General features: G+C 40.7%; 2 protein-coding genes across 6 annotated transcripts in view; one reads left to right on the forward strand and one right to left on the reverse strand.

The window, feature by feature from the left end:
- LOC132698505 (calpain-A-like) overlaps nt 1-22,377 on the forward strand; it is a 38,427-nt gene that overhangs the window by 14,755 nt on the left and 1,295 nt on the right. For 2 of the 5 annotated variants that reach the window (XM_060664618.1, XM_060664621.1), the window contains exons 1-11: nt 2,471-3,033; nt 8,307-8,483; nt 8,544-8,731; nt 9,417-9,551; nt 9,612-9,780; nt 9,841-10,022; nt 10,285-10,538; nt 10,606-10,769; nt 13,651-13,868; nt 15,485-15,527; nt 15,771-15,909. In XM_060664618.1, the coding sequence (XP_060520601.1) occupies nt 2,506-3,033; nt 8,307-8,483; nt 8,544-8,731; nt 9,417-9,551; nt 9,612-9,780; nt 9,841-10,022; nt 10,285-10,538; nt 10,606-10,769; nt 13,651-13,868; nt 15,485-15,527; nt 15,771-15,909 (2,197 nt within the window). In that variant the 5' untranslated portion in view covers nt 2,471-2,505. Of the gene's footprint in view, nt 1-2,470; nt 3,034-3,072; nt 6,378-8,306; nt 8,484-8,543; nt 8,732-9,416; nt 9,552-9,611; nt 9,781-9,840; nt 10,023-10,284; nt 10,539-10,605; nt 10,770-13,650; nt 13,869-15,484; nt 15,528-15,770; nt 15,910-22,377 lie in introns of those variants that run through there. The other 3 variants (XM_060664622.1, XM_060664623.1, XM_060664620.1) reach the window with 2 other exon arrangements.
- Nucleotides 16,186-22,288, reverse strand: LOC132698504 (intraflagellar transport protein 122 homolog). Its single transcript, XM_060664617.1, has 5 exons — nt 22,086-22,288; nt 20,545-21,331; nt 20,088-20,285; nt 18,353-20,029; nt 16,186-17,148 (listed from the first exon to the last, which is right to left on the reverse strand). Exons 1-5 carry the CDS (start codon nt 22,142-22,144, stop codon nt 16,276-16,278), a joined length of 3,594 nt encoding a protein of 1,197 aa, XP_060520600.1. The 5' UTR covers nt 22,145-22,288; the 3' UTR covers nt 16,186-16,275.

Here is a 22,377-nt window from a genome sequence, read left to right on the forward strand (position 1 = left end):
GCCATGTTGGTACCTTTACGCGCAGTCGCTATGCAGCAGACCGGTTAGCGCGTGCTTAAGTCGTCCCTGCACCCGATCATGCTCGCGACCGTCGACTCCCGCGCTACCCGTGTGCGTGCCCTGCGCATACTTTACTCCCTGCGTGCCTTGCGTCCCCTGCCAGCCTCTTCCAAGTAGAGAGCCGTCGTCCGTTTGTAGGAAACGCGAAAGACTCTCCGACTATGTCAGCTTCGGGGTACCGTCTTCTGAGAAAGCTCTTAAGGGAAAGGGAGCGGTACAAAAGAAGAGGGTTGCCATCAAAGACCGCAAAAGTGCGTTGAAAAGCAAAAGCTCTGCAAAAGAACTTAAGGTGGGGGAACGTAGGAGCCGCGGAAAAGACCAGCGCAAAATTGGAAAGGACAAATCGGGTGGTAGAGTCGCGGGGGTGGCGGATAAAAAGAAGGATAGAAAGGGAAGGGAAACCCATACGAAGTTGGTGAAGACGAAACACGAAACGGTAGATAAATTGACTGACGAGCAGCCCATAGTTTCCAAAGTCCAGAGCCGCACATACGACGATGGAGTTAAACATCCCGTAGGCGACAAGTTGACTTTTGCTGCGGAAGCGGTTGAAGACGAGAAGGATATCAGATCGGACCGTGTTGGTGATGCCGTAGCCGTAGGGGAAACTACCGGTGATAACGAAGACGAGAAGAAAACCACCGTCAAAGCGATCGGTTGCACGGCAAGGGTCTCGTGCAGTTGCCGGCCGAGGCCGAGTTTTTGTCCTAACGCGAGATGTCCTTCGAACTTGAGAATTAGAGAAGTGGTAAGATGCCCGACGTGCTGTTCGGTGCGGAGGGAGCGCCGCTGCCACGTGGAGGAGCCGGAGAGGTGCCGGAAATGCGGCAAGAAGAAGAGGCCGAAGCCGTGGAAGTTTCCGGAATCCTGCAGCATATACAGAAATAGCAATTTCGCGGCGACCAGTAGTCACCTGCCCTCGAAATTCTCGATGTCTTGCACGACGTCGACGTGTTTGAGCAATAAATCGCGGGTGGTGTCGTTCGCGGTGGAGCAAGGGGCAGGTCCTTCGCACTGCGTCATGCGTCCGCCCTCTGTGTTTCATTGTTCAATACCCTTCGTTTCGTAAGGTTAGAGAAATAAAAGGTTCAGCACAGAATTTGATCGGTGTGACATAAAGACAAATTAATAACTTGAATGGGACTCCCCGTGTATTTTAATACTTTTTCAATGATTTCTAGACACTCTCTACGCGATGCACCACAAAGCACACACTAAAATAAACTGGAAAAGTCGCCGTTTAACATTTAAAATGTTGCATCTCATGTTATATTCGGAAAGTTTCAATTTTACATTGCGCTTGTCTTGTCCGTCTTTCGTTTCGTTTCAATTAATAAACAAAATAATGTATTTCCAACAAACAATGTGAAATGTAAGTTTCCCATTTGGTAAAAAAAGCTACTAGAGGGATGGTATAAAACAACTACTTCAGAAGTTTATTATTTCACTTAAAGGTATATACCAAGAGGTGTAAACATTATTAAACCTTATTTTCTTCGCAAAAGTTGGGTTGGAGACTGGAAATTGAAAACCTGAAAAATGTTCACTAGATATGTACTTAATATTTTGATGTCAAATCTAACTTAAATAATTCAATATCTTTAGCAATAATGGTTTAATGCCCCTCCTTTCTGGCAATAGGATATCACTGCCAAAACTTCGTAACATTTGATCGAGGATTTTTTTAGGAAATGATGCCCCCTGATGATCCGCTTTCGACATTCGGCTACGCAGAACGCCTTTTTTAATTTACTTTTTACCAAAATATTATTACTAATATTGTCTAATTTACTAATAAATTCCTTGTTTATTTTTTAATTTTTAAATTCTGAATTCGAAATTTAGAAACTGGCGCGACTATTATTGCAATAACTTAGGGGTAGATCTGCGGGAAAAAAGATACACGCCATTTTTTTGTTCAGGACCTCGTCCCTGTCGAATTTAGAGGATAAGTCTAAGGAAAAAAAAGAAAATTTTTTTTCGCCTACTGTCTTTTGTCAAAATTCATCTGTTTGCAGAGCCTCTGGCGGGAAGTAAGGAATTAAACGCGGTAAGAAAAACTTCAGAGAGTGCCCAGGGTATGATAAGTCAAGAAGACGTTTGGTTAGTGCTGCCATCTCTGGCTCCTCAATGGCAAAGTGGTGTCGAAGGCAATATCTCTTGTTTGTCTCGTTTGTAATTATCAATGCACGTTAATGCCTCGGTTACCGTACTGTTAGTTACTATGCTGTTTAAAATGTATATAGGGTGTCCCATTTAAGTTCACATCTCACCGAGGGCTACGGAAAATGCTACATAAAAACAGACCTTTATGAATTCTCCGATATTAAACGCATAGAATATGCCATTTGGTAGAAGTTTCGTCACCCGTTTTGTCACCTTTTGTCAAAGCGACAGTTCTGCGGTCGTCGATGAAATTTCCGGTGGTTTCTGAATGTGCGAGAGATGCGAGACGCGTCTGACGGCACGACGAGGTCGTGTCCGGTCTTGAGCGGTCCCGGTGCCTTCGCCAAGCGCAAAGTCGACCTCATATCGGTCGAGTACCAAAGCTATCTGCGCAAAGACGTCTTGAGCTACCTCGATAAGTGCCCGATGCCGACTAGTAAGGCAAAATCGAACAGGATCGGTGCTAAAAGTTCGTCGAAAAACGCGTCCGCGCGCTTGAGATCGGGCAGGACCGTTGTGGTCATGCGCAGGGGCGAGAACTCTCGGCCGTGTCACTGCGAAGGCGCAAACGAACGTCCGGAAATATCGGCCGCTCCGACAGAGGTTTCGGCGGTCGATAATCGGCACCCCGGGTCGCCGCCACCGCACGGAACGATGCCGGGTGTTGAGGGTGAGCGGAGGTGGTTCGACCGCAGACCGGCCACTTTGATTCTGCGAAAGAGGGCGGCTAGAATTAAAGGATCCAGTGGCGGCGGAAAAGATTGGGAGAAATCGGGAACGACGGTCGCGAGTAGAAAACTGTACAATGTAAGATGTGTTGGGCTTGTGGATGCGAATTGTGAGGGGTGTAAAGGCTAGGCCTGAGAAAGTCGTCGCCATATATGAATTTATACATGGGTAAATTAAATACGCAGCTTAACATTAAGTAAAGGTTTTCTACAATAATTTTAATTAAGGAAATCCAGATAAATATAGGGGTCCGTATTATTAAAAAAGTAGAAGGTTTTAAATTTAAGCTACATACTTTGTTAACAACCTCTATTATCAAAATGTCAATTTCACACATTTGATAAAGACACGGTGTTGTCGAAACAATTGTCATGTCAAAATATATAATTTCGTGAAAATCTGAACTTTTAGTTCTTATCTATTTTGATAAATGGATTTTCATCAAGTAAAAGCCTCTATATGTAAATTTTGCCTTGCTTTTTTTTACTTTTTGATATTATCCACGAAATGGGTGGTGCAAACATGCGGTTTTCTTATGGAAACATTTAAACAGAGAAATTTTTTTGAACTTAATCAAAATTGAGTCATCGAGTAGCGGTTAAACTGCGTTTAGCTTGGAAACTACACTAACGTTTTATTCATTGTGTTATAATAAACTAGATAAAGTCATAACAATCAATATTCCCCAAAAATTTAACTAACAACCGGGCTTTTTTAGAGTTATTTGACATTGTGATAAATGTTAGATTACTAAAGACTTATAGGGAAAGGCAAAAAGGAATAGTATATTATGCAACAAGTGCGGTAAACGGCATTTGACTCACGAGTTTATTTGACACGAGCGGAGCGAGTATTTAATAAACGAAAAAGTGTACCGAACTACTACTGCATACTATACTTTTTCTACGACGGTTAGTTGTTGGGTACATTTTCGCAAAATACGAATACATTCATTGACATGACTGTCAGAATTGACAAACGTCAAAACTCAAAGCATGAGAAATATCTCCGAAAACATTCGATTGCTCCCAAAACTCGTGCGGAGAAACCCCGGAAATGTCCGAAGTGGCTCGGATTCGTGGGAAACGAAACTGACATGGTAAAGCGACGCTTCTCGCACGCTAGATCGGTATTTTACAGACGGGAGTAGAAAAATATCTTTTTGATGTGGAGTGAGAACCAATTTATAGAGCGTTCTTTTTAGTTTTATTATATTATTATATAATGTTTCAATTTCTCTGTAAGCTACGCCCGAAGCAACATTGAACTCTATAGATATCTTTCCAGATCTCCCTGTTAATTTGATATATATTCTTATATTTGTTGTGTATAAATGTTGTGTACTTCTTTTTTTCTCGAACCGCTGGTAAAGAAGCACTGTTATTTAACTTCAACAACGATATCCATACTTGATCGAAGTTCACATATCAACCACAGTTTAGTGGAACTTAAGTTAAACCGGCTCTAAATCGTAGTAAACATTTACTAGTGCCTTAGCAGTTAGCTATGCGCTTAATCTGAAACCAATTTTTCTTGTTTGTTGAACATTTTTTCCACCAGAGGTCACACTGAATTGTAATATCGCCTATAGTTTGTTTTGTCTGCTAAAAAAATTGTATCAGTGGACAGATGCGAGTATTAGATCTTAGTATCCGCTTAAATTTGTTGCTTTAAAACATGAAACGCATTTGGATTCCTTTTTAATACACAACAGGGGTTGTGCGGCAAAATTTTGAAAGTTACGCGCGACTATAATCTGTTCCTAAGCAATGTACAGTAATAAATTTTCGCGCATTTTTCTTCAAAAAAAGAAGTTTTGGTTGAGTGTTTAGGTTTGAAACAACTATCTCTATAATACTTGTTGCATGTGCCGCTCAAAGCGATTCCCCGAGGACGGGGGGGCAATTCGTGAAGGTCCACCCGTCCCGGTTGCCATCCATAACCACAGAGCTTTGATCTAACGAGAGGCGGCGGTAAACGTTGACACCTTTCATGGTCAGGGGGATTCATTTCTAAAGACCTTGCTTTCGTCGAGATCGCTTCACTCGATGTTTATAGACCGAGAGAAATTTGGTTTAAGGAAAGCACCTTCGAAATCACCCTTTCGTTATTTTATTTATTTTCTTTTAAATAGAACTAAATTGATTTTAAACAAGAAATTGCGTTACCTTTTTAATTCAGAATATGGTCGAGCAAGTTTGAAATAAAAATGCACAAAAATAAAAACTAAATATCTTTTATTATTATTAAAATAAAAACGGTGTGGATTGAAGTGTAGATAAAAAAGTCATAGAATACAAAGAGTTGTAATTTGTTTAGTACTTTATAGGCATTATCATCAATAAAAATATTTATATAAAATCTTCTGAAACCACATAAATACATACATAAATATAATAATGATTTATAAGTAGCATTATGTGTTTTTGTAAGAAAAGTCTATGTTGTAGAATAGTGGTTCCTAAAGTGGCCCTCAGGGCCCCACAGGTGACCCATCGGGGATCGACCTTGGCGTGACAAATAGATGACATTTAGATGGAATTTATATGGAATATGGTAGAACCAGCTAAATTTTTAAAGGGGTTTGTGAGGAGAAAATAATAATACTTGTTCAAATCAATTATTATTATTCTAAATTAAATGGAAATTGAATAAACTTATACCCATGCCGGTCTGTAAATGACACCCACAAACAATATATATAATTAAAGAATTAAAAGAACACAATTAAAGAACTAAGAAAGAATCGTAAGAAGAGAGTAATAACGCATCAACAAGGTGTGGAATAAGTTCTTTATATATCTTTATATCCGGGACCTCCGATCATGCGCCGTACACCGTCGCCTCTCGCTGGATTGGAGCCCTCTGTCCAGAACCGCCGCCTAACAATTATATTAATTCCGTTGATTAACACACCTCGTTATTGACTAAAAAAGCCCGCGGGTGTAAAACGCAACCGTCACAAAAAGATATCGATAAAGACCGCGTATCTCGTTTCCGCTCTACCAACAGTTTTATCTCCGACACTGGCGGGTATACGCGATCACACGCTCTCTCTCTAGCTCTTCGAAAAATAAATAATGTCTTTCGTGGAATCGACGATGGTGAAAAAAGAGGCGGCGCAGGTGCGACACTCTAGGTACCGCTTTCCGAGATTATTTTCGAAATGCTCGGCCGTCACCCCCGCCAACCAAAACCGCCCCCGCGTCGTTTTCGCTCAAAAGGGCGTGACCTTTAGTTTCGGTGACGATGGTGGGGCGGTGAAACGGTACTCGGGAGGCCTGGGGGAGGCGGTACTACTGTCGCGCGACGCGCCGCCGCTGCCTTTTATCGACGAAACGGAAAATAAAACGAGTCGCTTGGGGATGCAAAGTAACGGGGAAACGCGAGGATTAGACGCGGGCGGCAAGTATATTTTCAAGGTAAAAGTCATCCGTTCCACCCACGAAAATTTGGTTCCCGAATTTTTTGTAACTTCGTTATTTGAAAATGCAAAGGTGTCGTTTGCACTTTTTCGGACTCGACTTGAAATATGGTGGATTTTGACTAGCAGTCGTACTTTCTAGGCTACTACGGAAAATTGAAGAATTGGCGATTTAAAAAGTTTTTCATATCTTCCTTGTTATGATATATATTTTGTATACACATTTTGATTGCAACAACCGTAGTGAAATAGTATCGGAAGCCATACGAGATACAGAGTCGTTTAAATTATAATAGTTTTAAAGAATTTGACGAGAAACGTAAATCGGCCCTCGAAATGATTCCAGCGTGAATCGTTTCTGAGAAATTCTAGAAAATATAAAAAGTTGGATTTCCTATTTTTGTCTTTATGGAACATTTTTTTAAGTGGAATATGATCATGTCAACAGTAAAGTTTGATTGTTTTTATAGTAGCTTTGACCGCCTACACTGGAGTAGTATTAAATTTATTGTTTATTCAAAATTAAAAATTTATTAATTTAAAAAATTTGAAAAAAAATCTTGAATTACATTGAAACAAATTATTAACATACAAATAATAACTCAAATTTATGAAATTTAATTGTATAATTTACTAAATTAATAATTGTTGGTTAATTAATATTATTAATATTACTATTTCCAGTCTCAATTAACAAAAGATGTTCAAGGAAATGTCCATTATTTTCTAAGCATACATGTGGAACCCAACATTGTTAATTACATCTGATATGATGGTTTGAAATTAGTGTTGAGACTGGTCAGCACCGTCAATTGGCCACTTCTTAATTAACTAGTAAAATTCAATCAAAATATTTTATATAAACATTGTATCATCTATCATTGTTTAATAATAATATGTATTTTATAATAAATTATTATGTGTTTGTGATGTCCAATTTACCTATAACCCTCTTCAAGGAATCCTCTCCATTTGGTTCTCAGAACGACGCGATGGCAATGTAACGCACAATATAAATAAATATAAATTAAATATGTCTATTAATATATATAAATTAAATAATAAATTGAATTAAAAAATGAACTTGTATTTTTGAAATTATTTCGGTCAATTAACTGGTCAATGGATACAAAAAAATTTAACCTCTCAATTTCACAACCCCATTTGAAATATTTCTAAAACTAATTGACTAGTTATTCTCCAATAGATATTATCTTCTAGATTTTTAGTAACACTGGTCCGTTATGTTTTTAAAATTATTTTATGTTTTCTGATATAATAATAATGAAATTAGATTTTAGATGCAGTTTGAACACGTAACTTGGGATTGTAAAGTGTGATTTATAGTTATGAAAATATAGAATGACTTTGAGTTAGGTTTTACAAGGTTTTGTAGGTAACAGTTATTTAAAGCAGTTTTTTTTTGAAAATGTTTTAATATCAATCAATTTCAATAAGTTTATTATCAAGAAAACTTAAATTTTTAATTTTTTAATTTTAACAAAATCCAAAGTTAAAGTTTTGCAAAAATTAAATTTAAGTTGAACCATCAAAGGAAGCATCTAATATGTAAATAAATTATTTAACTAATCGTTGAATTCAAATTTTAAATGCGCGGCTTTATTTCTATTTAAAAAATGAAGCATTCCGTGCTAAGGAAGATATTGCAAATTTTTAAAACGAGAATTTTTTGAGAATGCAAGGATTTAAATTAGACAAAAGATGTTTTGTATGTAATCTATAATTTAATATAGTGTAAATCTTCACTTTAATTCAGTTTGAAATTTGTTTTAAAAATGTATTTATTGAATTTTATATGTAAAAAAGCTTCTGCATATACGTGTCTGTATTTCGTCGTGAATTTGAGCTTTGCGTGTTGATTAAAACGAAAAAAAGAAAGATCTCTGGAACAAAAGAAACTTTTCAGTACGGCGAGAAGGGTTCCGGTTTCCGAACCCGCGGCGAACCTCAGGACTTCTACAGGCTGAGAGACGAGTGCCTCGATCAGGGTACCCTGTTCGAGGATCCTGAATTTCCTGCCACCGACACATCGCTTTTCTTTAGCCAGAGACCTGACAGATACTACGAATGGAAACGCCCCCACGTGAGCGCATACAGTACCTAGACAGCAGTCTGGTAATTAACCAGATGTATCGCGTTGCAGGAAATCTGTGACGATCCCCAATTCTTCGTCGAAGGTTATTCGAGGTTCGACGTGCAGCAGGGCGAACTAGGAGACTGTTGGTTATTGGCCGCCGCGGCAAACTTGACCCTCTACCACAGGCTGTTTCTTCAGATCGTTCCTGACGACCAAGGATTCGAAGAAAAATACGCCGGTATCTTCCATTTCCGGTAAGATGTTGCCAACTCCACAAATTTCGTTAATATACTTTCAAAACAGGATTTATTATTGTAATTCGTTTAATATAATCCAAAATATCGGATCATAATTAACTAGGACATTCCTAGCCGACAGAGCGCCTATCGCCTATTCAGTATAAATTCGATTAATTAAGTAGTCCAGGTTCCCAATTTTTCAGAACCATTACCACCAATTAAAATCAACTGACCAAAAAAAAGCTATATGCTTTTCAATGATGCTTTAATATAATTACAATGGAGACTAGTGGTCCAATATTATATTTTATTATCGTACATGTTCCATGTATTTACTATTAACTCTAACAAAATGAATTCAATATTGGTGGTCACATTCACAAGTAGTTGAACAAGACCTTTTGTTTTTCTCTCAGTTCTCCCAATCTCCTCTCAGAGCCTCCTTAAAATCAAATAGAAATAATTGCGAAAACCGGTCTAGATAGGTATAGGCAAAATTAATAGAAGCGCTGAATCTAAAAATGTGAAATATGTAAAATGTATATTTTAATCATAGTCAGAGTGTAATCACAGAATACCCCAATAAAGATGCGCAATTATGCGAAACAAAGTCGCATTTCGCATCCGCGTTAAGGTAATTAGTTGCCTTAATCCCGCTTCTGAGCTCTTGCTCATAAGGCGTCATTTCTTTTTCCTTCAGTTTTTGGCAGTACGGACGATGGGTGGACGTGGTGATCGACGACAGGCTGCCTACGTACCGAGGTCAGTTGATATTTCTTCATTCTACCGAGGAAAACGAGTTCTGGAGCGCGTTATTGGAAAAAGCGTACGCAAAGTAAGTGTGTTTTTTTCACACCGCTGTTCTAAGGGCAACTGCGTTACTATGTCATCATAGATTGCACGGTTCATACGAAGCGCTGAAGGGCGGTTCTACCTGCGAGGCGATGGAAGATTTCACGGGAGGCGTAACCGAAATGTACGAAATGGACGCCTGTCCTCCCAATTTGTTTCAGATCATGATCAAGGCGTACGAGAGAGCATCGCTGATGGGTTGCTCAATCGAGGTGAGTAGCTTTGTTTTGAACAGCTTCCCCCTATCGTAAGTCTGTTACCATCCTCTCCAGCCGGATCCCAATATAGTGGAGGCACAGACTCCTCAAGGTCTCGTAAGGGGACACGCGTACAGCATAACACGGGTGCAATACGTCGACATCCAAACACCCAACGTCACCGGCAAAATTCCATTGTTAAGGTTACGGAATCCATGGGGCAACGAGTCGGAATGGAATGGAGCTTGGAGCGACGGGTAATTTTCTATTTATTTAGATTTACTTGGCAAATTTTAATTGTTTATCCAAGAAAAGAATTAAATATACACCCTCACATACACACACAAACACATACACGCACGCGTCAAAAATATGGCATTGTTTTTCTACACTCTGTTCTTTTTTTCTAATTTGATGCGTTTCACGTCTAAGAAAGACCTGACGCCACTTTTAATAATGCGTTGCTGTTTTGTTATTTATTATTATTATTATTATTAATATTTTTATTTTTATTATCAGCGCTCCCGAGTGGCGGTTCATCTCGGAGTCTGAGAAGGAGGAGCTCGGTTTGACGTTCGATAACGACGGCGAGTTCTGGATGGCGTTCAAGGACTTCCAGGCGTATTTTAGCCGATTAGAAATATGCAACTTGAACCCTGACTCGTTATCCGACGAGGAACTACGGGAGGGCAACAAGAAAAAGTGGGAGATGTCGGTATTCGAAGGCGAGTGGGTGCGTGGCGCCACCGCCGGCGGTTGTCGCAACTTTTTAGGTAACTCTGCCCCCAAAACCACGCCCTGTCGTGATTCGTTTTTAATCGCGTCACATGTTCGTTACAGAGTCGTTCTGGCACAACCCCCAGTACAGGGTGACGCTCACCGAAGTGGACGAAGGCGACGAGGACGGCAATTGCACCCTCATTGTCGCCCTGATGCAGAAGAACCGAAGACAAATACGCAACACGGGGGCGGACCTGTTAACCATCGGCTTCGCAATATACTACGTAAGTATGCCAGCTCTTTTTTTATAACATGAGAGGGACGGAGAAGGGATGCTGGTAGTTGCAGTGTCAGTTTCGCTTTATATTTATTTAATGAATGATTAAATAAATCACATATCACTATAGAAAGCGTTTACACTGTTGATAACTGTTGCCATAATATTTATAAATATTAGTTAATAATAACAAATCACCATTAAGCAAATAGCTGGTTAGTTAAGAAAGATAAAAAATCTGTGCTCTGTTTATTGAAAAGTTAACTTAGAAATGTGACAAGTATAGTCTAAACTAGATCAAACTCTACCTGATTATGCCAAACCAAAACTTAGTAATTGCATCTAAGCATCTTTAAAATAAATATTCTACTGACATACTAAAAGAATACAAAATAATTGTCTATAAATAAAACTTAATTTTATCTTTCGCTTCTCTAGCTTAGTAGATTCTGTTTCCTGTTTTATTTCTATTTCATTTGTTTTTTTTTTATTATACTCTTTTAATTGTATTTTGCAGTTTTTTTTCAAAAAGGACCAGTTTCCTTTCTGATTTCTATTTCGTTGGTTATGTTATAATAAGAATATATATAATAAATACATTTATTGCTGTGACAAATAAACATATTATTCCAATACAAAATATTACATGGTACCAATGTCAAGGTAAACAAAAGGCCTAATAAAACGCAGGCATCCAGCAAAGCCAGACACTGTTCAGCCTTAATTTAATGTAAACCAAATTACTAACCAAAACTAACTAAATTTCTCGAAGAACAAAAAGAAAGTATCAAATAAACAAAATTAAATATGTTATGCAGAGTTTAGGACAAAGGAGTAAGGTGAACCGCAGATTGGTTTTCCAAAACAGAAATTATTGGGTTCCAAGAAGATATTTTCTATAGCAGTTTTTAAAAGTTTTGGTTGATATTGTGATACTGAAAAGGCTTAAATTATTTATTGTATGTGCAATGCTATAAGAAAATGATCTTTTAAACATTTATTTTCGATGTGGTATTGTCAATATAATTTTTTTTATTTTGACATTATGTACCTGGGAGTCGCTTCCAAAAACAAACACCGACGCCTTGGTTGGATTTAGCTGCAGTAGATGATTGAATGTAATTTTATAAAAGTTATTTAAATCAGTGTTAATTTTAGTCTCCAACTGCGTCATTTCATGATCTTGAAACAAAAAGTATATAATTGATAATTACAATGTTTTAAAGCCTTTACCAAGGTAAACGTATAAATTGTGGTACACCTAACTCAACGGAGAGTGGTTATACACATTGTCGCATCGGATAAAAATTAATTTAAAAACACGCGTGCACCTTCACTAAACCCAATGTAGTGTAAAATTGCAATAAGCAATTTTCTAAACCCAGATTGTTTTGCAGATAATATATCAAAAAAGCTAAGAATTTTCCTATTTGCGTATCAATTATTTTTTCTAAAACTTTAGAGAGAGATGCTAATTGACCTCCGTTGTTTAAATTCTGTGGGGTTCTTACTTAGATTTTGGAAAATAAGAGTTCAATAAAAGGGATAATAAAAGGACAACAAAACTGTATTAGAGTAATATTTAATTTATCGTCACCTATTGCCTTAGATTTAATATTTTTTATTATTTGAAATATTTCATCCTCTGTAGCCAATGATCAACATTTTCTAATTGATTGTTCTCATAGCAATTAATTAATTCCTGATCTGGTATTTTATTATTTTCGACAGAGTTTATAAAATTTCGCAAATTATTTGGTAGAATATATTAAGAATAAGAATTAAGAATATTAAGTCTTTTAAACTCTGACCACGTTGACAATTTGTTCATTATACCCTTTAAATTGTATTTTGTATTAATTTTTTTAAAATGATTTATGCACTTTGTCTAAGGATAATTGTATTAATTAGCTTATTGTGTTGCATTTAAGTTCTTCCTTCTTAATTTTTAATGAGCACTTTGTTTGGATAATTTAAATATCCTTTTTTTTTAGCAATTTAGCAACACCGATAAGTTGTTTTTAATTAATGATAACCAATTACTAAACATTTCTCTCAAGTATGTTTTAGTTTACTTTATAGAAATGTTTCTTTTTTTGTTTTTTATTATTTATAATTTAGAGGTGCTGGTAAAAAATTACTATTAACTAGTAGAACTATCATTTTATAGATTCAAATATGCAATTGCGATATGCATTATTTGAAAGTTAATTTGGCAATGTGACTCTAGATCAAAACATATACAAGTTCGATAGTGACATCTTTTAATGTGCCAGCAGTAGCGGTTAGACAAATAGTCCATTATAAAATTCTTAGGCTATAATTATTTGATTAATTTTTGGTGAAATTTTAAATTGTTAGTGAAATTTATTTTAAATTAATGAATTTAAGATATCTATTTTAAAACTAGGATTAGATACCCTATTATTTTAAATGCAAATAGATTAAGTTTAATTATTAGAAGTTATGTTCTTCAAAATTAAAAAAATATGGCGGTATTGTAGTCTATTTAGAGGAACCGGTTCATTAATTAGTAGTTCACGAATTGAGTTACTTTTTCTTTAAGTGTATATATCGTCGTTAAAAATATAAAAAAATATTTTTATAGAAAATGAATATTTAATTATCTATTTCAAAAAAATCAGATCATTATGTAATTAATGGGAAAGAAAAAATGGGTTACATTAAATTAATTTCATTGGTTTATTAATATAATTATCTATAATAAAGCTCTAAAATATGTACATGTTGCCTGACACTTTCACTTTAAAGTCATAGAGGTACCGAAATGTGTATCTAGAAAGACCAAATTAAAGCTTATTAGAAAACATTTTATTTACATAATGTAGTTTAAGTTTGGTGGCTGATTTCCCTGCTCTTCTTCGCAGCTGCCTCGTCCGGACAGCGTGCCCAAACCATTGGACGTCAGCTTCTTCAAGTACAACGCATCAGTGGCGAGGTCGCCGTCGTTCATCAACCTCCGCGAGGTGTCGTGTCGTTTCAAGCTACCCCCGGGCACCTACTGCATCGTGCCGTCTACTTTCGACCCTGACGAGGAAGGCGAATTCCTGCTGCGCGTGTTCAGCGAGCACCAGAACATTATGGAGTACGATGGTGGTTCATATTCCGATCGCGTCACCACGCGCCGGGGCAGGGAGGCGGAGGATAGCGGGGGCGACGATGAAGAAGCGCCACGGTATCGCCCGCCTCCGCCACCGGACACGCCCACCGGTCAGTACTCGGGGTACCCCGGTGCGCCGAGTTCCGGGTACTCGTCATACCCGCAACCCGGTTATCCGCAGCCGGGGTACTACCCTCAACCCGGTTACCCTCAGCCGGGTGGGTATCCTCCTTATCCTCAGAGTCCGTACCCTCAGGCGGGTTACCCGCAACAACCTCAATATCCGGGGTACCCTGGGTACCAGCCGCAACCTCAGCAGCCATCGAGGCCCAAAGACCCGATAATAAACTTTTTCAGTAAATTATTTAAGTAACTAATTGAATAGTTGATAAGAAGGGGGTTGTTTAATATTTAAATGTTGGCGTTTATAAGAGGTTCCGGCATTATTTCCGCGTCGATCGCTTGTAGCTTATCGCCGATGTATGAGCTGCAGCAGGCGAGTGCCTTATCTCTTCTCGAATATTCTTGCGTTATTGTTGCTCGTCCATTTGTAAAGTACAAACGTACCTCTTCTGCGAGAGCATACCCGAGCAGAAAACGGGCAACGTCGTAATGACGTTGCACCATCGTCCTAAATAAGAGCTCAACAGTTTTTGCAAATTTAAGCATTTGACGCACCTCTGAAATATGTAATTAATGCTCAATACAATCTAAAGTGAGCAAAAATATTTGATTGTTAATGTTAGATTTAAAGGTTAGATTTGAAGGTTAAATCAAAATATTATAAAAATTAATTATTGCTTAATTACGACCAAAATTTAATGCAACAAAAAGTTTTAAGGTGGTTAACTTAAAAAGTCGATTATGACGTTGCCTGCTTGGGTAATTTTATGTTTCCTTTTTGTAAAAAGGTTCTTTTTAACGTTATCGAATATTTATAAAAGCGAATCATCGGTGGTGGTTTTATAAATGTATTTGTGAAACTGAAAGATATATTTCCCAGTTTATGTGCGTCAGGATAAAGGCGATATTGACATTTGAATTACTGCTCCTGTAAAGAGCGTCTACTACTTTATTTTCTGCATCTGTATAAATACTTAGCTTGATACTTTTAGGCAACTGGAGTGCCGTTATTAGTAGACACGTTGTCTAATTTGGATGCTCTCTGCAATACCCGCCATGAATAACGATCTGCTTAGAATCTCCGATTTTTTTTCCTTTGTCAGTTACTATGAAATGCTGTGAGATTTCGCCTTCCTTTAATCCATTTGATTAAATTATTTAAGTTAATTGCTTAATTTAATTAAAGACCTCCGCATTTACGTGTTTTGTTAAGTTTTTTTTTTGTTAACCAGCATGACAGTGATGTGTGCACATTTTTCGGCCCAGCATATTTCATATTCTAGCTTGTACCTTCCTAACCCAAACTGTTTGTTTTTTTATGTATATTGAGTATTTATTTTAAGAGGAATAAAGTTTCGATTCTTGAACGTTGGCAGCGTTATTTTAACCTGTTCGTGTATCGTAACTCTTACCTGTAGGCATTGTCTCTCCTGTATTTTTTTTCTTCTCATTTTTGAAGTTTGTTTTCGTTTTTGTAGGGAAAATGACGAACAGATCGGTTACGGTGAGTTGGACGAGAAAGTAAGTCTATTTTGCGTAATGTTTTTTGGGTTTGAAAAGTTCACAAAAAATTGAAAAAAAAAATTGTTTTGTGATAACTGTCTCTGTTAAACAAAAGATAAGAGTTATAAATATTTTTCAATATCATTTTAGAGTTGAATTTTTTTCCCGCTTTGCAATATTTTGAATATTTTGAATGCGTTCCAAGTTGACACTCCGACAACAAACCTTAAACACTCTTGATTCGCGATGCTGTTCCACCAGGTGGCAAAAATCGAACCAAGCGCGGAGGAAAGAGAAGAGACGGACAAGGTGTATGATTTCTTCCTCAAATTGGCCGGCGAGGACAAAGAAGTCGACTGGAGGGAGCTGAAAGACGTCTTGGACTACTCAATGGGCGAAGGTACGAAACTTTCGATACTTGAGAATTGAAAATTACGCGAAGAGACGTCCGTATAATCAAATAACAATATAATTGCGCGTGCGCAGATTTCGCCTCTAAATAACGTCGTACTCTGCAAAACTAATTAATTTTAGACAGCTATTTAAATTGAGCAAAGTCCGTCACTCCGGATGTTCAAATTTTTTTCATCGCTTAAACTGCTCAATATTCTTGGAAAATACCACTTTAAGAGGTTACGAGGGATGTGATTACTTAATTAAAAGTTATTCTCGAAGCAACGTCGACTAACCATTTTATTATCAACGCCAATCACATGTACTTTTTATCCAGTTACTATTTCCACAAAAACGCCAAAACGCCGCGGACTTAAATCGATTCCGGTTCGTTCGTCAAGGTGTCGTCGTCGTCGTCGCCGTGACGGCGCGCGTTAACCGGGTCCCCTCTGCAAAACGGACATCGTCCGTGGTTCTGCAGCGCGCGCAACTCCAGGTCGTCCGCGTGGAATGCGCTAAAGCATGACCGACACATCTTCACGTGGATTTCCGCCATTACGTTCTTAAAGAATCGAAATCGTAGAGGTTCCGGCCGCTCGCACACCAGCACGTCCGCTCCGTCTAGCGACGCTAGCTGTTTTCGGGTTAGCGCGACCAGGGGGCGGGGTTTGTCAGTCGCGTCGTACCGGAACAAGAACGGGTCGTCGTCGTCGGCGTCTTGCGTCAACTCGAGCATTTGACTCCGGTCGTCGTCGGCGTCGGCGACGCGGCGACCGCCTCGTTTCGATTCGGGGGGCGTGTCAATCAGTCGGATCGCCTCCGTGTCGGATACGCCCTCTGCCGGCTCGAACTCGACGAGCGGCAACGCCTCGAAACCTACAAACGAGTAGACGAAGGCATGGCCGCAGTTGACGCACGCGTTTCTCGGACTCAGGGGCGGGTTGTAGGCGGAGCAACGGTAACACATAGGCAGCAGGTCCTCTGGGTCGTGGTGGGGACGAGCACGCGACGCTATCGACGCGACGTCGACCTGCTCGCGAAACTTGGCCGGTACCCGGTACGCTCTCAGCTTGTCGTACGTTTGCTTGGCGAGCTTGTTGGCGCCAAGCTTGCGGGCTTGTTTTGCGAGCGCGAAGTGAACGGCGAAAGGAGACACGCCCACGGCGGGAGGGGCGTCGCGCGTTTCGGCCGCCAAATAGCGCGCGACGTTGAACAGCGCCTCGGGCATGTACGATGTGAACGGCTCCTAAGTAAAAACGAAAGGAACAATAAAAAAAATAAGTTATGAGTGTCGAGAGTTTTCGAGATATTTCATCCAATGGTGTGATGGATTGAAATGATGTTGCGCGAGGCTGTTCTATAACGTTTTGCGGTATGAAAGTTGAGTTTTTAAATGTCTTTTGACCAAGCCGAGTTTCGCAAATCGTAATATTTAACAGAATGCTTTTAAATAGATCCTTTTACGTGCAGGGCTGTTTTAAATGTAATTTTAAACTGGAAATTTGTCAATAGTATTCTTTTCGAACATTTCATGAACATCTTCAAATAGTTATTTTTAGGTGAAGGCAGTTCGTTGTATTATGCAGACTGTATTTTCAAATGTTTTAGGCGTGGAACTGTCCTAAATGTTTGAACAAGACCACGTGGTATTTCCAAATGGACCGAATAATAATATACATACATACATATGTTAATGAACAAACTTCAGCACTGAAGCAATATTGCTTGTTCATACTTAATATAACGACAGGAGGCCATTTTTACTACCTAAAGTACGGTCACAGTTGAGTTTATATTACTCACAATCGAGATAAAGTCACAATGGTTTTTTTTTTTAGACTAAAACGGTTTTTCAAATAACGCCAGCAAACACCCTACGAATTTCTAATCTGTATGCAATTATCCAATTTTTTTTAGCTCTAGTTTGAAATTTTTATCATATACAGAGTCTTTAAGTTTTTTGGGAAAGTGGTTGAAAAACTTTGGGGCCGGAAACATAAATGATCCTTGCTTGACGGTTTTTTTGCTCACTGCGACAACTACACAATCATTTCAATACCCGACTGTGTTGATCACAAGTTTAATTTTTTTTCTGTTAATGGATACTATTGAAATTGACGGGTGTTTAGTATTTTGTTTTCATTATATAGATATAGATATATTAGGCATGATGTTTTTTGAACCTTGGAAATACGGATTAAGTTTTGCAAATTGTTATCCTGCTATTCAAATCGCGTCGTTTGAAGTGGGAATGTTCTTAACGCTGGAAATTTAGATTGAATTTTGTAATTTGTTTTATTAAGCATATATTAAGCAAGTGGTATTTTCAAATGGGTGGTAATGTTCCAGACATTTTGGGAAATGTTTCGAAAAACCAATTATAAATATGACGTATTGGGCAGTGTGCATAATCAGCGGGCGCAGGGGCACCTTTTCTGACGTGTCCTCACCTCTAAATACTTATGGACGACGTCGTATGCGTAGTAAACCCTAGCCAATCTTTCGCTCTCTTCGTACCGCTCGAGATACCTCTTCCGTTTCTCCACGTCGCCGCGAGCCAGGTCCAACCACTGCCTACACGTGACCCAATGGTAGAAACCGGCGTCCGAGAACCGGCACTCGGACACCGCGTTCGCCGTCAGCTGCCTGAACACGTTCAAAGCCTCCGCCCACTCGCCCGCCTTGTGGTACGCCCTCTGTGCGGCCACGAATCGATCGTTCTCGGCCAACCAGCGGGCGTACGGCACGTACACTACCGCGTTGTACTTCGGCTGGTCGCGCACCACCTCGAACGCCTGCGCCCATTCCTTCGCCTCCACGTGGAGTCGGAGAACCGCCTCGGAATCGCCCAGTCTGCGGTAGATCTCGGCCGCGGATCGAGGCCGTTCGAGTCTGCGCAGATGGCGCGCGATCGCCTCCAAATGCTGTCGTTCCGACTTATCGAGACGACGACCCAGTTCGACCAGCTGATCCGCCCAACCCTTCTCCGCGTAGATGTCGACGGCGGCGGCGACGTCGCCGACTGACAAATACATATCGGCGGCCGCGCGATGCTCGTTGATGTTGCGCGCCCAGTCGGCCTTGCGACGCACCAAATCGTCGTCGTCGCCGGAGCCGAGGAACTCGCGAGCTTCGTCGAACATGCGCAGATCGGTGTACATGGTGAGCGCTTTCGCGCCGTGTCCCGACTTTTGATAGAGTCGCGACGCCTCCTTGAGCTTGCCTTTGGCAGCGTATACGTCCCCTAAGGCGACGTCGCGTGCCAGCTCACCCTTCTGACGCCGTTCCTTCAGTTCCTCGATCAGCTCCAGGTAGTTAAAGTCTTGGAGTTTGACGAAGGCGAGACGGGCGATTTCGAGGTCGAAGTGCTCGAGCGCGGAGTGCGCGAGCTCCTCCCAATCGCCGTCGGTTACGCCGAGGCACGCGATTTTGTACGCTTCGTCGTACATGCGCCTCTCGACGAATTGGTACATGGGAGCGCTTAGAGGCAAGTCGGTAGCGTTCATCGTGGTGCCATTGAGGCAAAACACCCTAGAGCCCGAGAGACCGACCACGAAGCCGGGCATTTTCTGCGCCTGCGCCGGGAAATCTGTCACCTTGATGGCCAGTTGCCCGTTGCCACTGTACGCGAGCATATCGTCGTGGAGGTCGTTGAAGGCGACGCTGTTCGCGTTCGCCTCCTGGAAACAGAGCTGCCCGGTTTTCGAGTCAAACACCTGACAGAGACCCGACTCGTCGACCACGGCGATCCGCCCCCTGTCGCGGTTGAGGTCGAGGCAGCGGACGCCGTCGTTGATCGCGACCTTGAGCAGCGGATGGACGTTATCGAGATGCACCTCCCACACCTGGCCGTTTTTGAGGCCGAGCATAAGGCCTTCTTTGCCGGCCGGCCCTCCGACATTCTTGATGTAACGGATCGGGCTGTCGAATGTCCACTCTTTCTCTTTCTCGCCGGTGAAGAGGACGCTTTGCAACGTCCTCTCTTGGCAGACAATGAGGTGACCGCTGCAGACGACCAGCAGACTGCAGTCGAGCTTGCGGTTGATTTTTTCGCGCGCCCTGTAGTGCATGTCATTGGTGTCTTTGGAGAAAAGTTCGTAGATGATGATACGCTCGGGCAATTGAACCTGCGGAACAAGGGCGGTCGATCGGAGCGGCAGAGGTGCCGCTGGTCGCAGGACTTACTGCCAGCCGGTCCGTGTATATGGCGATTTTTTTTATCAGGTCGCGGCATTTGATGCGCACCTTCTGCTCGGTGATCAGGTGCTGGATGATGATGTCGGTCATGTTTTCGCGGTACGCGTAGCGTTCGCGGTGCAGTCCGTGCACCATATTGAACACGAGTTGATAGAACGCGATCGTGCCGTCTTCGCACCCAATCGCCTGGAAGGAAAAAAGTTCGTGGAAAATCGACGAATTCAAAATGACCGAGAGTTGAGATTGAACGGAGAGGTAGAATTCGAAAAGGGTCATTCAATTATTCATGTATCAACACCTCTATAAAAGTCTCACAAATTTACATTAATCTACCGTAACATAGGATGAAAACCAACCGCCAGAATCTCCCGCATTTTACGAAGCGAGGATGAGTGACTGACTTAGTAAAATGCCGTGAACTAACCAAATCTAACCAAAACCTCACCACAAAGTTCCCGGTCGGATCCGCTTCGCACGACCAAATCCATGAGTTCTGCTGGTCACCGATCGTCCCCAGCTTGATACCCTCCCTCGTGTATAGCTTGCAGCACTTGTTCAGGCCGGCGATCAGGATATACTCTCCGTCACGGACGTACTTTACTTTCAACGCCTCGAAGCCCAGCTGTCGTTCTTTACCGACTTGTTTACCGCCCAACGTGTAAAACGACATCGTCTTGGACCAATCGGTGACGCAGAGAGTGTCCGATGTTTCGTCTTTAAAAGTGCTCCACGCCACAGCCCATACGGACGCTGCGTTTGGTCTTTCGATTTTCGTCTTCTCCTCGCCCAGTTTGTTCCTGATTGAGACGGCGCCGTTGGCCAACCCCAGTGCCAAATATTGACCGTCGTTTGTCCACGAGCAAGCGTTTATCCTAGCGTTGGTCTTGTGCTTCTGGACGGCTTTCTGGTCGCTGCTCCAGAATGCGAAATCGCTCAGGGAACATGAAGCCAGCTGGTGCGATACCGGGTTGAAGCTGACACACTGCACGGAATCAGCATGGCTGTACTTTAGAAGTCCCTCAAGTTTGTTAGACCAGATGATGACAGTTTTATCGGCGCTCCCGCTTGCGAATTTTTCACCGTTTCTCGCGTACGAAACCGCGTGCACCTTGTCCTTGTGACCTTTGAGGAGTTGGACGAGCGACCCGTCGGAGGTGTCGTACACCAGGACGTGGTTGCCACCGGCGACTATCAGCTGGGTACCGTCACGGTTGAAGCATAGGTCGTAGATGCTAGTAAAAATGTTAATGAGCCGATTATATGAGTTCTCTAGGCACAATACCCTAGTTGCTCTGTTTTTAGTATCAAAAATCGTACTTTTCAGCAAACTACATATTTTTTTCATTGAATTAGTAGATATATACAGGCTTTACTTGTGTTACACAAACACTCTAATTGAAGTCAACATCAAAAATTTTTAAGAAGAGACATTCAATATACGTATGCGCAATCATTTCAAATCTCGTTTTCAACCAACAAGCCTTTACGGCGTTAACAACCAACATGGCCACCGACAGTTGGTCAATTCGGCAGTTTTGAATTTGAATGAGTCATTTTTGGGCAGTATTTTGTCAAATTTTGGTCAGATCCGATTAAATTTTGTGTAAAGACCACGGTTAAGACAATGTTATCGCAGCCTACCACAGAAAAGTCGGTCACACGCTAAAATATAAATTCAATTAAATTTACTGTTTTAAAAATTATGGAAAAGGATAGTGTACAACTTAAGCGTTGTAGCTATCATTTCCAGCTAATTTTTTGCTCTAGCGACTAACCAAAACAACCGACGCCGACAATCTTCCAGGGACTTTTCATTTCTCCATTATATAGGTAATGCCACGTCTTTTTCTAACGATTAACTCAACAAAAATTATTTTTTGGCAAAATTCTTTGTTTTACAAAAAAAAGTTACTGCTCCTTGAATGTAGTGTAATTGATTCAGGTCTTCTATGGCCAAAAACTTATTTTTATTTTGTTAGCACAAACCTTTGCCCGATTTTGTCGCTGTCTTGAATTTTGTCAACCCATTTGGGTAACGTCCGCATTTTGCGATCCGCGATTTAGGAGTTTAGCAGCAGTCAGAGGATGCACATCTTTTTACTTCGTCCAAACCGCATGATGCGAAACAATTTGAAAAAGTTAACGAAAACACCATAACCCGCTTCCAATGTTGACACATGAAGCCGTTGCCAAGGTAACAAATAATTTAATCGTAGGAGTTGTCCAGGTAAACGCCCCCCCCCCTCTCAATTTAAGTAGCGATGGGCAAATCGAATCG

The sequence above is a fragment of the Cylas formicarius genome, unplaced genomic scaffold (assembly GCF_029955315.1).
Source record: "Cylas formicarius isolate icCylForm1 unplaced genomic scaffold, icCylForm1.1 PGA_scaffold_2__14_contigs__length_35257938, whole genome shotgun sequence".
NCBI classification, from domain to species: Eukaryota; Metazoa; Arthropoda; class Insecta; order Coleoptera; family Brentidae; genus Cylas; species Cylas formicarius.

Coding starts and splice junctions, on each gene's coding strand:
- LOC132698504 (XM_060664617.1), bottom strand. CDS start 22,144: ATGCGGACGTTACCCAAATGGGTTGACAAAATTCAAGACAGCGACAAA. Junction 20,286..20,544: donor ATCCGACCGGGAACTTTGTG/GTGAGGTTTTGG, acceptor TTTTCCTTCCAG/GCGATTGGGTGCGAAGACGG. Junction 17,149..18,352: donor TCGTCCATAAGTATTTAGAG/GTGAGGACACGT, acceptor GTTTTTACTTAG/GAGCCGTTCACATCGTACAT.